Source organism: Ruditapes philippinarum, unplaced genomic scaffold, assembly GCF_026571515.1.
Source record: "Ruditapes philippinarum isolate M1 unplaced genomic scaffold, ASM2657151v2 ctg4_1_1_1_1, whole genome shotgun sequence".
Lineage (NCBI taxonomy): Eukaryota > Metazoa > Mollusca > Bivalvia > Venerida > Veneridae > Ruditapes > Ruditapes philippinarum.
The window spans coordinates 1-15369 of record NW_026858503.1 but is presented as its reverse complement, the minus strand read 5'-3'; the positions used below and the strand labels follow the sequence as shown (position 1 = coordinate 15369).

Here is a 15369-nt window from a genome sequence, read left to right as displayed (position 1 = left end):
TATGAAATGGTTATTTTATGTTTCATTTAAGATAGTGCTTACTCTTATGGAGTTGGCCAAGATTATTAAAACAATTAAAGATAAACAAATAAAAAGAATAACAAAAGGGCCATGATGGCCCTAGATCGCTCACCTGACCCATCAAACTCATCCAAACAATTACCTAGACAAGCATTCTGACCAAGTCTCATGACAGGTGAGTCAAAAATGTGACCACTACAGTATTAACAAGGATTATCTATATTTGAGCAGTGCGACCTAGTTTTTTACCCAGGTGACACATATTCAAACTTGACCTAGAAATCATCAAAACAAACTTTCAGACCAATTTCCAGGATACTTGGATCAAAACAGTAGCAACTAGAGTGTTAACAAGATTTTTCTATTTTTAGCTCCGGTGACCTAGTTTCACATGCAATTTCAAACTCTTCCAAGCAATTACATAGACAAGCATCCTGACCAAGTTTGATGATAATTGAGTCGAAAATGTGACACTAGAATGTTAACAAGGTTTTTTCCATATTTGGGCAGTGTGACCTAGTTTTTTTCATCCAAGATGACCCATGTTCGATCTTGACTTAGAAATCATCAAAACAAACTCTCAGACCAATTAACAGAATATTTGGATTAGGACAGTAGCCACTAGAGTGTTAAAAAGATTTTTTCTATTTTTAGCTCCTGTGACCTAGTTTTTCATCCGAGATGTCCCATGTTCGATTTATTTCCCAGCAATGACCTAGACAAGTTTCCTGACCAAGTTTAAATGACAATTGAGTCAAAATTGTGACCGCACTAGAGTGTTAACAAGTTTTACTATTTTTAGCTCTGGTGACCTACTTTTTCATCCGAGATGACCCATGTTCGAACTCATCTAAGCTATCACCTAGACAAGCATCTTGATCAAGTTTGATGATGATTGATTACAAAAATGTGACCGTTAGAGTGTTAACAAGGTTTTTCTATTTTTAGCTCCGGTGACCTACTTTTTCATCCGAGATGACCCATGTTCAAACTCATCCAGCTGTCACCTAGACAAACATCTTGACAAAGTTTGATGATGACTGATGCAAAAATGTGACCACTAGAAAGTTAACATTAGGTTTTTCTATTTTTAGCTCCAATGACCTACTTTTTCATCCGAGATGACCCATGTTCAAACTCATCCGAGCTATCACCTAGACAAGCATCTTGACCAAGTTTGATGACGATTGATGCAAAAATGTGACCGCTAGAGTGTTTACAAGGTTTTTCTATTTTTTAGCTCCGGTGACCTACTTTTTGATCCGAGATGACCCATGTTCGAACTCATCCAAGCTATCAACTAGATAAGCATCCTGACCAAGTTTGATGATGATTGAAGCAAAAATGTGACCGCTAGAGTGTTAACAAGGTTTTTTTCTATTTATAGCTCCGGTGACCTAGTTTTTTCATCCGAGATGACCCATAATTCGAACTCATCCGAGCTATTATCTAAACAAGCATCCTGACAAAGTTTGATGATGATTGGGTGCAAAAATGTGACCACTAGAGTGTTCACAAGGTTTTTCTATTTTTAGCTCCTGTGACCTAGTTTTTTCATCAGAGATGACCATGTTCGAATTCATCCAAGCAATTGACTAGACAAGCAATCTGACCAAGTTTGATGAAGATTGGTTCAAAAATGTGACCACTAGAGTGTTCACAAGGTTTTTCTATTTTTTAGCTCGGTGACCTACTTTTTCATCCGAGATGACCCATGTTCAAACTCATCTAAGCTATCACCTAGACAAACATCCTGACCAAGTTTGATGATGATTGGGTCAAAATGTGACCTCTAGAGTGTTCACAAACGGTTTTTCTATTTTTAGCTCTTGTGACCTAGTTTTTTCATCCGAGATGAGCCATGTTCGAACTCACTCATCCGAGCTTTCAACTAGATAAGCATCCTGACCAAGTTTGATGATGATTGAGGCAAAAATGCGACCGCTAGAGTGTTCACAAGCAATTGTGGACGTACGACGGACGGACGGACGACGGACATCCACCGATCCTAAAAGCTCACCCTGAGCAAGCTCAGGTGAGCTAAAAATTAAGAAAATATATCAATAGACTAAAGAACTTCAGAAAATATATTTACTAAATAATTTAAGAAATGTTAAAACATTCACAACTCATAAGTGATAGCTTGCATGTTTTATGAAAATAAATAACGATATAATTACTATTTTTAAACACTATCTTTCCATCCCGTCACAAGTACATATGTATGAAGGAAGGGCTATTTGAGCCTATTTATACATATTTTGACACATTACAAGTTATTCCAGTGGTTTACATTGGATAATATATCAGATCAAATGAACTGTAAATCTGGTAAATCAGGGTATGTAAGCAGAGTGAAAATTTTCAATATTTGCACTTTATAACTTACATTTTACAGGAAAGTTAAGTTAACCTTTTACCCCATGAGCATATTGTGAAAAATGGCCGTTTTCATTGAAAAGCCTCTATACTGATGAAACTTGGCATAAATGTTAATGTAGTACAACATAGCCTCTGTAACAGCATGCTCAATCGTAAATTTCCTGTTACCATGGCAATGGGGGGACGTCTCAAAATTGCCAAAAATCACTATTTTGCATTGTTTTTTTCCATCAAAACTGATTTCAAAGTGCCACAACTTCTCAATGAATTGAGATAAAGTAAATTAAAGGCTTTTCAGCGTCGGTTACTAGTTACCCTAAGATCGACCTGAGGCCATTTTTAGCCTGTCACATGTCCAAAATTTTCTTGGCGATGAGGGGGACCCCGCCCCCCTTCAAACCCCCCAAACAGAAGTAACATTTGGATGGGGGACGGCGACGAAAAAGTGGTCACTTTTATTAACAACATTTCTCAAACGAAAAACAGTGTTTGGGGCCTAAATAGGGCATTTTTTCACTGTTTGAGGCCTCAAAAAGGGGGGGGGGGGGGCAAAAAGCCGTCGAAACATTCTTATATGAGGGAAAAGGTTAAAGGAAAGTATGATATTATCCAACCATGAATACAAATCTATGAAGATATACATTTTGTACTACATCACCTCTTACAAGGAAAACAAGCAATTATTATAGTATTGCAAGCAATCCATAAGTCCCCTACCGGTTAGAACCCCAGCAACATTCTGAAGGGCCACTGGCCATTCATTTATGTTTCTATTTTAAGTAAATTTGTTGAAAAAGTTCTTTAAAAGTGATCACAGGAAACAGTTTTTATGTACAGACAGACAGACGGACAGACTGAAGGACACTCTAAAGTTATTTTTTAAACATCCCCGTTATCAAAATATAACATTTTTAAAAGCAAAATTTTTAAAAAGGAGATAACTCCTGAAATAAAGATGCAAGATGTCATACATGATGTGAGTGTAACAAAGAACAATTAGTAATGAAGGTATGAATAATGAATGTTTATTTTGAATTTGAAGTAAATGAAAGTTAAAAGAACGAATAGGAAAAATTAAAAGTTTAAGGAGGAGATTATTCTGGAAATATGGATGCTAGATTTATAAACCTTGTCATAATTGTTATTATGATGTGGGAGTTTGAAGAAAATCCTATCATGATTGAAGAAGTTGGAGTAAAAATTACCAATTTCTCAAAAAAAAGTCTAAGTTCAAAAGGGGCATAATTCTGGAAATAGTCTTGCTAGAGTATTGAACTTTCTCAAAAATGTTGAGTGATAATAAGAAACATTTATATGAAGTTTGAAGTAGATACATGCAGAAAAAAAGAAGTTTTTAAAAAAAACAATATTTTTTTCATGAAAATTTTAAGTTCAAGGGAGGTAATTCGGATAAATTTTGTCCTAGAGTTATGATGTGGTTGATGACTAGCAACTTATAGTTTGAATGAAGAAAATACCATAAGAAATAAAGAACTTATAGTGAAGAAACTTAAAAACTAGAATCAGAAATCTTGCAATTCAGTCTATTTGTTGCCATAGCAACCAGAATTTTCAACATAGGAAGATAAGAAAAGGATGTTCATAATTTCCATACTGCCATCTACCTATATGTCAAGTTTCATAAAAATATTTTCAATACTTTTTGCGTTATCACTAGATCCAGGTTATGTGTAAAATTTGCCATATTTTCAGTCTATTTGTTGCCATAGCAACCACAATTTTCAGCATAGGAAAAAAAGAAAAAGACGTGCATAATCTCCATAATGCCATCTATCCATATATCAAGTTTCATGAAAATATTTTCAGTACTTTTTGCGTTATCGAGGGATCCAGGTTATGTGTAAAATTTGCCATATTTTCAGTCTATTTGTTGCCATAGCCACCTAGGAAGAAAAGAAAAAGACGTGCATAATCTCCATATTGCCATCTATCCATATATCAAGTTTCATTAAAATATTTTCAGTACTTTTTGCGTTATCGCAGGATCCAGTTTTGTGGACGGACAGACGGACGGAGGGTAAACCTAAAGTCCCCTCCGGTAAACCGGTAGGGGACTAATAATATTTCATGCACTGTCACTGTTTGCGCTTAGAGCTTGGTAATTTTTGGCAAGACAATCATGGGTAAAGTGAATTCTATAATATATTCCATTGCTATAAAAAGATGCATATCTCAAAAGAACAAAATAGGTTTTATGAATAACTGATACAGAGAGACTTCTGCATGGTTTTTATAGTCTTTTTACATTTGTCAATTCTAATACATGTATTAAAGGATGAGAAAAAAACCCTTAGATTAAAGGATGTTTCATAAAACTGTTCAACTGAATATTAAAAACAGGTATTTTTAGACATATTTGTATAGTATTAATGAGACACTAAGATGCCAGTCAGAAAATGTGTTGAGTTTATGTGCATTGGTGATTGGGCTTCAGAAGGAGAAAATAAATGCATGCATGTATTCTTAAAATCACAGATTATCTTGTTTCTTAAAAACAAAACATTCCATACTATATGAATTTATTTTATTTAACAAATGACAATTAAAATGACACATAACACATAATCACAGTCAATTTCAATCATAAATATCATCATATTTAACAGGCACAAATAACCAATCTTAACCAGAAGCTGTATTGACTTGACAGTATGCCACCAGTACAGACCCTGTCCATTGGCCTATCTGCGACACTTAAGCGTTTTGATAATGAAATCCCTTGAACTACTTATGGACTTGCCCAAGTAGGGCGAGTCCATTATTCAAATTTAGCAAGATCAACTTAAACAACTTAAAAAAAGTAAAAACCTGTTGAATATTATCATACAAAATTGTAGAACAGTACAGTAATTTCATGTAAGTTTACCAATCAGTGTGAGATTTAAAAAAAGAAAATATACAGACTATTATAAATAACAATGTAGAAAGGGTATGTTCCTGCTCTATTTTACTGGTACAGCATGAATGTTTTGTAATTTTTATACAACAGACTTTTAATGTATTCTTATAACAGACTTTTAAGGTATTCTTATAACATATTTCAGCGTTTTGAAAGCAAAATTTTTAAACATCAATTATTTACAACAAAGATATAGCAGTTCTGTTGTTAATCATGTTAAATTCAACTTAACCACCTTTTGCTTCCACGGTTAAACTTATCCTTGAATGAACTTATATAGTAAATATGAACTATGCTGTCAAATGTTTATAAACTATGACGCCATGAAAGTTGCTGATGCTTTTTGAAGTCCATCCCTCCTGAAAAAAAAAGAATATTTTCCAATCATATCAACAAAGCATAAATCTTAAAGCTACACATACAGAACAAAAAATCGAAGAGATGCATTATAGTTATTTTTGCAGCAGACTTAACCTTTTCAAGACCGTTTTCATTGTTTGTTACTTTATATATGAAATCCAATTATTTACATACTCTTATTGTAAGAATTAACACAATTATCCTTTTGTTTAAAGGGACTCCACTAAGGTTTAAAAGCCTAAAACATACCATTTGAATTTCTTGCATAGATAAGCTGGGGAACTTAAAACAGAAATATAAGCAAAGATTATTAAGATTTTAGAAATATACTTTGAAATATATTGTAAAATTGTATTTTTATGCTTTTCTTAGCCCGATTTGAGTGAAAAGCGTTTAAACGCTTTTCATTTTGGGCCATTTTTTACAATTTGAATAATTATTCTGGAAAAACGAAGTGCGAGAATGATCTGAAATTTTGCACAAAGATTAGTGGTTGAAACCTACATCAAATGGTACATTTATTTGGAAAAAATATTTTCAGTACCATCATGTCAAAAACCTCAGTAGAGTCCCTTTAAGATTGACCTTTAAATGTGACATTCAAGTTACAGAAAACTTAAATCCACATAAAATCAAATATTTTATATGATGATTTATAGAAAACAATCAATATCGATGTCATCTGTTGATCCAAATAAAACTATAGAGTGATATTTAATAAAATTTAGATGTTGTATAGTTACATATGTAATTAATATACTCATAAAGGCTGGCATATCAAAAGAAAGCTTATTAGCTTTATAAAACAAATTATGATTTTGGTACAATATATTTAGATCTTAATATCAACTAACTATCAAAGTCAAACTGAAATCTGAATATCTATAACTATCAAACTTTAAACTGCATACTTCCTTTTATATTTTAGGTTTCTAGAATTTAATTATCAAAATATATTTACGCTGCATGTAAAAATGTGTCAAATGTAACTCTGTTGTCCATGGCGCCGTCAGGTTGAGCATCATATCCTTTGATTCCAAGAGTCTCTAATGCTGTATAAATCAAAACAAAAATTCATGTGAAAAAATAAAATCCACAATTAAAAAAAAATAAACAAAAACATGGGTTTTATTTGATTATTATATATAGCATGGAATGCTACTAACATAATGTCGGTTGTCATAAATTCATCCCTGTCCTTAAGAGTCAACACGTACCATCTGTTAATGTGTATGTTGACAAATGTTTTATTAAGAAAGAAAACAGTTGGATATTTTTAAACATGAAATTAAATTTAATGTGTATCCCCAAATCTATCTATCTATCTTCCATTAATGTCAAACCCCTCGCGGGGACATAGACATGACTCTAGACAAGTCACTTCAGAGACAGCTATGCGATACAAGGGAATCCGGGAACCAGTCCCTAGCTCTTATTGAATAGACCCCTTGGTTCTTTTATATGGCCAGTATATAGCACTGATACATGCAAAGATTACCTGGATTTCTTACCAGTACACCTCTGGTTACTTAGGTGGGAAACATTGAAAGTGTCTCTGAAAATTCCCAAGGGTGATACCCAGGATCAAACCCCGGACCTCAGGAGTGACAGTCAGTGGTCTAACCAACTGAGCTATCGTCCAAAGAAAGTGTATCAAACTTAAGCACCTCAAAATGCTTAAGGTAACAAATCATGGCAACCCATGGATACTCAATCTTTCTTGTACATCAGCATTGTAATTCAATTGTGAGTAATTGAGCATTAAGATTTTATTTGTGTGTGAATCAGGCAAACTTAACGCAAACTTAGATCTCTAATGACATGTTGCATTTTTTTAAATGAATTGGATTAAAGATATTTTAAATTCAACATACATGTACATGTAATGAACACATGTGTTCAATAAATTCATAAAAATTACCTTCGCAATATTGTTTAAGGGTTATGTAGCCTCTGTTGGTTGGATCTAACATTCCATAAACTGACTGTATATTGCTATCATCAAACAAACAAGGGCAGTCTCTTTTTGTTGATTTGGCTTTTTGAAGTCGCTCGAGATTCTCAATCATGAATTTTTTGGGGTCAGCTGTAAAATAAAATATTAATGTATCGATAATGTAACAAATAAATTTAACAATGTTTTTCTTTTTTCTTGTTATGTTTTCCCATTAATTTCAAACAACATTTGACATTTGCTTTCTGTCACACAAGTAAACTGCTTCGTAGCAGTGCAATTGAAATAGTTTTGTAGTTTGATATTTCTTAACATGCAAAAATATATATATATATATAAAGGGAAATAATTACATCAAATATAACTGTTGAAAATTTATATTAATATTGTACATTAAGATTAAGAGAAATAATAATAAACATTTCATTTTCAAATTAAACATAGTTTTGATATTAAATTGTTTTTGTTATTGTTAAAACAGTATAATATACTCAACATCACTAATTCCGCGTCATCACTTATTTCACGGTAATGACAGATTTTCCTGAGACCAGTGTTAAAATTGGTCAGAATTGATACACCTAAACGATAAAGTTTTTGAGCAAATTATTCTAAATCTCTAGATTTTTACTTAAAATAGAACAACATTTTTCAAATTTCCACTAAATTTGTGGATACATCTGAAACAATCATCTTTTTCTAAATATTCTTGTTTGTTGAAAAAATAAATTTATAGTTTTGATATCTAAAATTAAGAAAAATAACATGTAGAAATTTTAACTGAAACATGAAAACACTGAAGTGTAACATCATTTAGCACAATTTAAATGATGACATACTGTTTTCAAAACTGATTTTGACTAAATATATATTGTTGTTTCCTTGTGTCATACAACAGAAAATACCTATATGTTACAGCTTATGAAAATTTTTGTACCACAAGTTTCATTTGTTGCTTTCTTTCTTATTTCGAAGCGTTAAGTACCGTGAACTAAGAGGAAAGTACCGTGAACTAAGAGGAGCACAGTATATTAATTTATTATGAAATCCTGATGATTTGTTAAAAATTTGGTATACTTTGAGAAATTTTAAAACCATGTAGACAATTATACTGTGAGTTAAATAAAAACTCCTGCTTGCATTTCTGTAATCAGTGGATATCTTATTGGATTGGACATAAGTATATTGTTACTGGTCCTAAGTTTGTGGTAAGGTAATGGTAAGAAGCCTGAGGAAAGTTAATAGTAACACCTCTATGGGCTACACTGCCATTTGTTAAGTTGTGATAGTTAATACTTCCAGGGCCAAAACATCATTTTTGGGGAAGGGGCCTCAGCCTTTTTCTTGGGGAAAATATACATGATTTTTGCATACTTTGGGAAAAGGGGTCTCAAATTTAACACAAAATTTTAACAAGTTCTTCAAAATAGAAAAGCAAAAAGCACTGGGAATTACTAATAAGGCAGTAAAAGACCTTAATTCAACACCATCATTTAATTTTGTCCAAAATTCTATGGGAAATTTCAAAAGACTGGTGAAAAAAGAGGCTATTTTGGTTGGGGAAGCAGCCTATATTCCGCCTCTACAATTTACAAAGAAGGGTTTTTTGGCCCTGACTTCAGACATTACACTTGATAAAATCATATTGAGATGAATTAAACATTGGGAACATTTATCTATTATCAGTATTAATTAAATTTATTCTTATTGCACAAAATAAAATGTCATCAATCTGATATGTTTTGTTGTTGTTACTAGCTGTTGCTTTTATTAGGCCCAGTGGCAGTCCCTGGAGTGCTGTTACTGTTGCTTTTATTAGGCCCAGTGCTCGAACCATTCGGGAAAGTAGTCACCCCGTAAACTAATCCGGCTACACAATATTAGACGAACGGGTTTGTTTATCATTATTTTAAGATTATTTTTATAGATCTAAATTAAAATAAATTTTGGCTGTTGTTAACAGCTTACAAATGACTGTGACGAGTCAAATAAATTGTTGAAGGAAAAATACTATATTTACCTGGTCTATTAAAAATTAACTGCGATGTCATATTATTAAATAGCTCCAGTATTCGATGATTTTGTAAATACAAGTTAGTTTCATCTACCCTCGGTTTACCAGTTTCTCCATCGGTCGCCATTTTTACGCTAAATTGTAACCACAACAACACTGCAGGTGCGCGTCACCGTAATAACAACTAGTATCTCGTACACGGTATCCGTTACCCGAAAATCGTGAAGAGGCCCACCGCTGGGGAAAAAAATCAGCCTTTGTAAATGTATGCTTGGCCAAGTAAAATAGAATTTAAAAAAATTAAATGATAAACGATCATTGAAATATCCTTTTTTAGACATAGCTACTGGTATATGACTTATGTAATAAAAAAGGATGGTTTGGCAAAATAATGAAATGTCTAGCTCTATTTTAAAGCACAACAGTTGGTCACACTTGACCAACGCAATAGCTATACAGTGAAAAAATTAAGTTTTATATCAGTTTTATATGATATATATTCTTATAATATCCAAGAAAATAAGATGGCAATAACAAAAGGTGAGTTATTTGGAGGTCCTTGGTTCAGAAATGCAACTGCTTTATATTTTAAGCATATGTAGATCTATCTTAGTCGGATTTTTTAAGATGAAAACTATACTACTGATCAATAAGCATATTGAAGGCCCAGTTACTACATAAATGTTTTTATTTCTATTTCTCAAAATCTTTTTTATTTTTAGAGCCCTGTTATAGTTTCCAAAAAAGGAATTAATATTACCTGAACCACCTTTGCTCTGATGCATGGAAGTCAAAACACTACTTTGTTAGACATTATGAAAAGCATCTAACACGCTATGGATTCATTAACTAAATTAACGTTATAATACACATGTTTTCCCTAAAATAATAATATTCATTTCTGAGGCATAATTAATGTGCCTTTAAATAAAGAAGTTCAACTTTTTTGTAATTAATACATTTCTTACACAAAAGCCTATGTGTTAATTATGGACACTGCACCATTTGACAATGCATTGACTGTTTACCCTATTATAACGAGAATACTTTGGTATTTTCAAACTCTACGCACTATTCACAAAGTAATCGGACAATGCGTTATGTACTTTTCAATCTTGATATTTGTTCTGGAAGTCTGGCGGATTGATCCATTCAGTACGGCACCCAATGCCTTTTTGTTTCTTTTTCTCTTAAACACCTTTTATACCTATGGTCTTTTTAAGTTTTCCTTCCTTGTGATAAAAATGCATAAAATATTCAGGACAAGAATTGAAATGTACAACTCTTGATTGATCATCAATATTACAATAGCAGGAGTTAATTCCCTTGAGATATCAATTAATATTAAGTGAGATTGGATGATTATGTTAACGTTTACAGTGCTGAGCATTACCATTCAACCAGCTTGAAACTGGACGAACAGCCATATTACTCGCTGTCTTGTATGGTTCTTTGCTATTTGCCATCATGACAGTATTTTTTATTGAATATTCTGGAAAAAGTTTGTTAAGATTATATTTGAAACAGACAACATCTTTTATCAGAGGACATAAAAGTTTTGTGCAGTGAAAAAAAAATAACATCAACAACGGAAAATGGAATTATAAAAGATGAAAAAATATTCATTTCTGAGGCACAATGTGCCTTTAAAGAAGTCCTACTTTTATTGTTAGTGCATTATAATACATTTCTCTGATAAAAGCCTATGCGTAAATTATGGATACTGCACAATTTGACCTGTTTACCATATTATAAAGACATTTCCTTGATTTCTTTCAATTCAAAAAGTAGATCGAACAATGCGTGATATACTTTCCAATCTTGATATTTATTCAGGAAGTCTGGATACTATTATATATTCGTGTACTAACAAATGCGTCTCAGTTTTAACTACTTATGTCCTTAAGATGCCTATTAAGTAAAGCAAGAACTTTGTAGCGCATTTCCCTGATGTCTCTCTTCAGATTACTGATTAAATCACGATACTGCTTCTTCCAAATAGGCTTTAGTTTTCTGTTCACATCGTCGTCATCATTTGACCGAATCTCATTTCCTTCTCGACCGGACTCGTTTTCGTTTTCATACTCTCGATGAAATCCCTTAAGATGTCCACTGATAGCTGTATATAACGCCTTTATGTTTCGGTATACGCTGTTACTAATACGACGTTGACTTTTCTGCATTGACCCGGCCAGACTTTTAAAAAATAACCTGTTTATCACCGACTGGTTGGTGTCTGTATATAAAAGAAATAACAGTGTGATAAATTGTCACTTGCAAATATATGTATATAAAGTAGCATTAAGATTAGCCCATCAATAAATGTTCTATTAAAGATGCATTTGTAAAACTATTTTGTCACATATGTTATGAATTTAAAACAATACAATAATATACGTCAATAATTTGTGTTATATGCAACACCTGGCACAGAATAATTTCCCAAACAGGCTGAACGCCATAAAGTATATCTATAGAGAATAAACTGCCATTAATAAATTAAACGTGATGTTAACTAAGTGATAGCTGGGAGAGGAGAGACTTCCATGGAAAACATCAAGACAAATAATACCATTCGTTATTCTATTTGCAATTTTTTTTATATGTTTTCTTTTTTTTATTGAATTATTTTTTCGGCTCAGGTTTACTGTTTCATTTTTTTATTTTTTTAATTTTTTTATTAAGACTTTAAAAACTTTCCCTTTTTTGAAGAGTGTAATCTGTGGCATGTTCTTTCCTTACTTACTCATAACTGTATGTTCATATTTAAGTTACTCTTAATACACCATTGTCCCTGTGATAATAAATCGCAATACTTTAAACTGTGATATTTCTTTAATGTAATCTTTTCTTAATATGCTCGTGATTATTTCTTAATGTGATACTGACTTTTTAATGAATTACATTAATTTACATTTTAAATTGTGATAATTTTAAATGATATCCTTCATTAATGTGATTTTTCTTAAGTGATATTTTTTTTCTTTTATGAAATACCTCTCTTTGCCATGCCACAATGGAAAAAGGGCTTTCTCTTTTTTGTGTTATCCGTGGTTTTGGGAACATGTCATGGTTTACATAATATAGTATTTATTCATTTATTTATTTATTTATTTATCTATCTATTTATTTGTAATTGTTTTAATCTATATTGTGTTTGTTTATCATGTAGCATGTTTACCTTTTGCCGAAATCTATCTACCTACCTACCTACCTACCTACCCACCCACATACCCACCTACCTACCTACCTACCTACCTACCTATTATTAACACTTATTGCCATATACTTTTTCCTTACTTTTGAAAAGATCTAAAAGAAAAGAGAAAAAACTGCACATAAATACGGTACAAATGTATTAGAATAGGTCAGTTTGAGTTTTATTGCATTCAAAATTTTATATCGATATTTTGTAACTATACTTACCTTTATGATTAGCAGAAATACATTTTGTTGCAGAACTATGGTCCGATGATTTTTGTTTTGAAGATGTCGCACTAGAGACAGGGATTGTACTTGAAACTGGAGCTACTTTAACAATGCAGTTACAAATCGGTGTTATTGCACATTTGTCCCTTTGAACAGGACGGACTGTGGTTGTTTCTGGAACACTCTCCGTTGTCGGTTGTGATCCGGCGGATGCATGATTTTGAGACGCCTCCGTTGTTGCCGTAGACGTTTTTATAGACTGTAATAGCTGAGATGTAGATGGTTGTTCAACATTGTTAGTTGCATCTACCGAAGGTTTCTCAGATGTTGGAAGTTCTGTTGTTAAGTATTCGACATCATCGAACGCTGAGGTTGTAATTCTGCGGTCGAAATTAGGTTGAATATTAGTTGTGTGTCCATCAAATATATCTTGATATTCTTCATATGTACTTGCAGAAGAAGCACTTGAAGTTGGTAATTTAATAACATCAAGTGTACTTTGCTTATCTTCAATGGTTGTTGTATCTACACGGGGAGCGTGTTTATCTGAAGTGGGGATAAAGGCTGAAGACGTTGTAGAAGACGAGATATATGAAGTCGACGAGGAAGGGTTATCCGATGATTTCGCTGGTGCAGCTGTTGACCATAGAGAAGAAAACGTTGAAGGAGTATGGTTAGCATATGTAAGAGGTAAGATCGATGATTGTGAAGTTGTTGTAGGATTCGATGCTGTTGATGTAATTCCAGCTGTAGTTATTGCTGTTGTTGCAGTAGTAGATGTATGTGACACTGACATTTCTGTCATGGTACTCAGTTGTGGTCTAGCAAATGGTGTAGGTCCATCGAAGCATGTTAAGCAACATGTCTTCGGTGCATAATCTTGATCGCCGTTCTCACACTCAATCCGCATACAATCATCAGACCTATCACCGTATTCACAACCAGTAATCCCGGTAAATAATGCTTCACAAGTCTGGCAACACGTATGTCTAATGTCGGCAATGTAGCACTGACTTGGTTCACTTACAACAAGGTTGAAGCAGCCTATGTTTGGTTCATTGCCAAATGCGCAAGTGTCAGAGCTCGCGGGAGCACTGTTATTTTCAATACAGCTACCTTCATGGCAATATTTTTTGTTACCACATGGAGTTCCATCTGCTGGTAGAATAAATCCACAATACTCTGACCCCGGAAATGTACACAATAGTCCTCCGCAAATTTGCGAATATTCTGTTTTTATTTCTTTACGGCAAACATCTGAGCCCAAACCAAATGCATTTTCGCATTGCTGTCTACCAGTATATGTAACACCGGGCAGTTCAGTAATCAATCCGGCTAATTCAGGGGGGTATCTTACTTCTAATGATGATTCTTTCAAGCACGTTAGTCCATCATCATTCAGTTCTACTATATAGTCATTAATGTACTGTTCGGAACATTGTGAAAACTTCCATTTGTTTGATCCGAATGACTTTATCGGCAACTTGAACTTTGGGACCATCATGTAGTTAAAGAACTCGAGACAGTCATTGTTGTCCATATCATCTCTTGTACCAAGAGCACGTGCAATTTGCTGGGTTGCAAATGTGACAGTTCTGTATTCGAATATATCTTCAACTATTGACGAGTTTGATATGTTTCGACACATCGATGATGCAAATGCTAATCCTGTATTTCCAGGGCTACCAGCATAAGTCAGATTTGTTCCTGTGAACAGCATTGCATGATCGTATTTTGGAAGAAAATTTGATTCATCAAGCCACTTTTGAAACTTTTCTAGAGCTTCAGATGAATTAACCATTACACGTATACTTTCTCCGTCTCCGTCAATAACGCTCTTTGTAGTCCAGTAAGACTCGATCTCAGTTTTTAGCAACAAACAATCCAGCAAATGCAAGATCAATTTTTAAAACCTTGATTTTGAATGCTACCAAACCTGTCGTCGATACCCTTGAATATATAAGCATAATACTGTCTGACTTTTTGCCATTATTTCAAAATCCTGGCTATCTGGGCTTGCCAACCATATCTTTCCACCAGCTATATGCTGCAAAATCGATGACCATGAGCAGATCGATAGTCAAATGTTCGATTTCACGTTTTACTCTGTCTTTCGACTTTGCTTCCCTCGAATATGTGCCAAAGGCATTGGAAAGTTTGAAATTGGGTAGTTTCTTTTTTATAATGCCCAGTTCGTTTCTCTGATGTTTTTCATTGGTCGGGCATTCATCACTTTCACCATTCCTTTTCAGAGAGAAAAAGTGCTTTGATTGATGTGACATTTCGTCT

General features: G+C 33.3%; 2 protein-coding genes across 2 annotated transcripts; both read right to left on the bottom strand.

Moving 5' to 3' along the window:
* Nucleotides 1-4931: 4931 nt before the first annotated feature.
* Nucleotides 4932-9814, bottom strand: LOC132753401 (EF-hand calcium-binding domain-containing protein 10-like). The gene is made up of 4 exons (XM_060743864.1): nucleotides 9658-9814; nucleotides 7605-7769; nucleotides 6645-6735; nucleotides 4932-5682 (listed from the first exon to the last, which is right to left on the bottom strand). The coding sequence occupies exons 1-4, from the start codon at nucleotides 9776-9778 to the stop codon at nucleotides 5637-5639; spliced, it is 423 nt and encodes a 140-aa protein (XP_060599847.1). The 5' UTR covers nucleotides 9779-9814; the 3' UTR covers nucleotides 4932-5636.
* A 1723-nt stretch (nucleotides 9815-11537) lies between these two features.
* Nucleotides 11538-15059, bottom strand: LOC132753369 (uncharacterized; the record flags this gene model as incomplete). The annotated part of the gene is made up of 3 exons (XM_060743827.1): nucleotides 11538-11887; nucleotides 13078-14787; nucleotides 14994-15059. Coding segments are annotated over 3 exons (2126 nt in total), but the record flags the coding sequence as incomplete, so codon positions are not given.
* Nucleotides 15060-15369: the final 310 nt, after the last annotated feature.

Coding starts and splice junctions, on each gene's coding strand:
- LOC132753401 (XM_060743864.1), bottom strand. CDS start 9,778: ATGGCGACCGATGGAGAAACTGGTAAACCGAGGGTAGATGAAACTAAC. Junction 6,736..7,604: donor CCTTAAACAATATTGCGAAG/GTAATTTTTATG, acceptor TGATTTATACAG/CATTAGAGACTCTTGGAATC. Junction 5,683..6,644: donor GACACATTTTTACATGCAGC/GTAAATATATTT, acceptor TTTTTTTTTCAG/GAGGGATGGACTTCAAAAAG.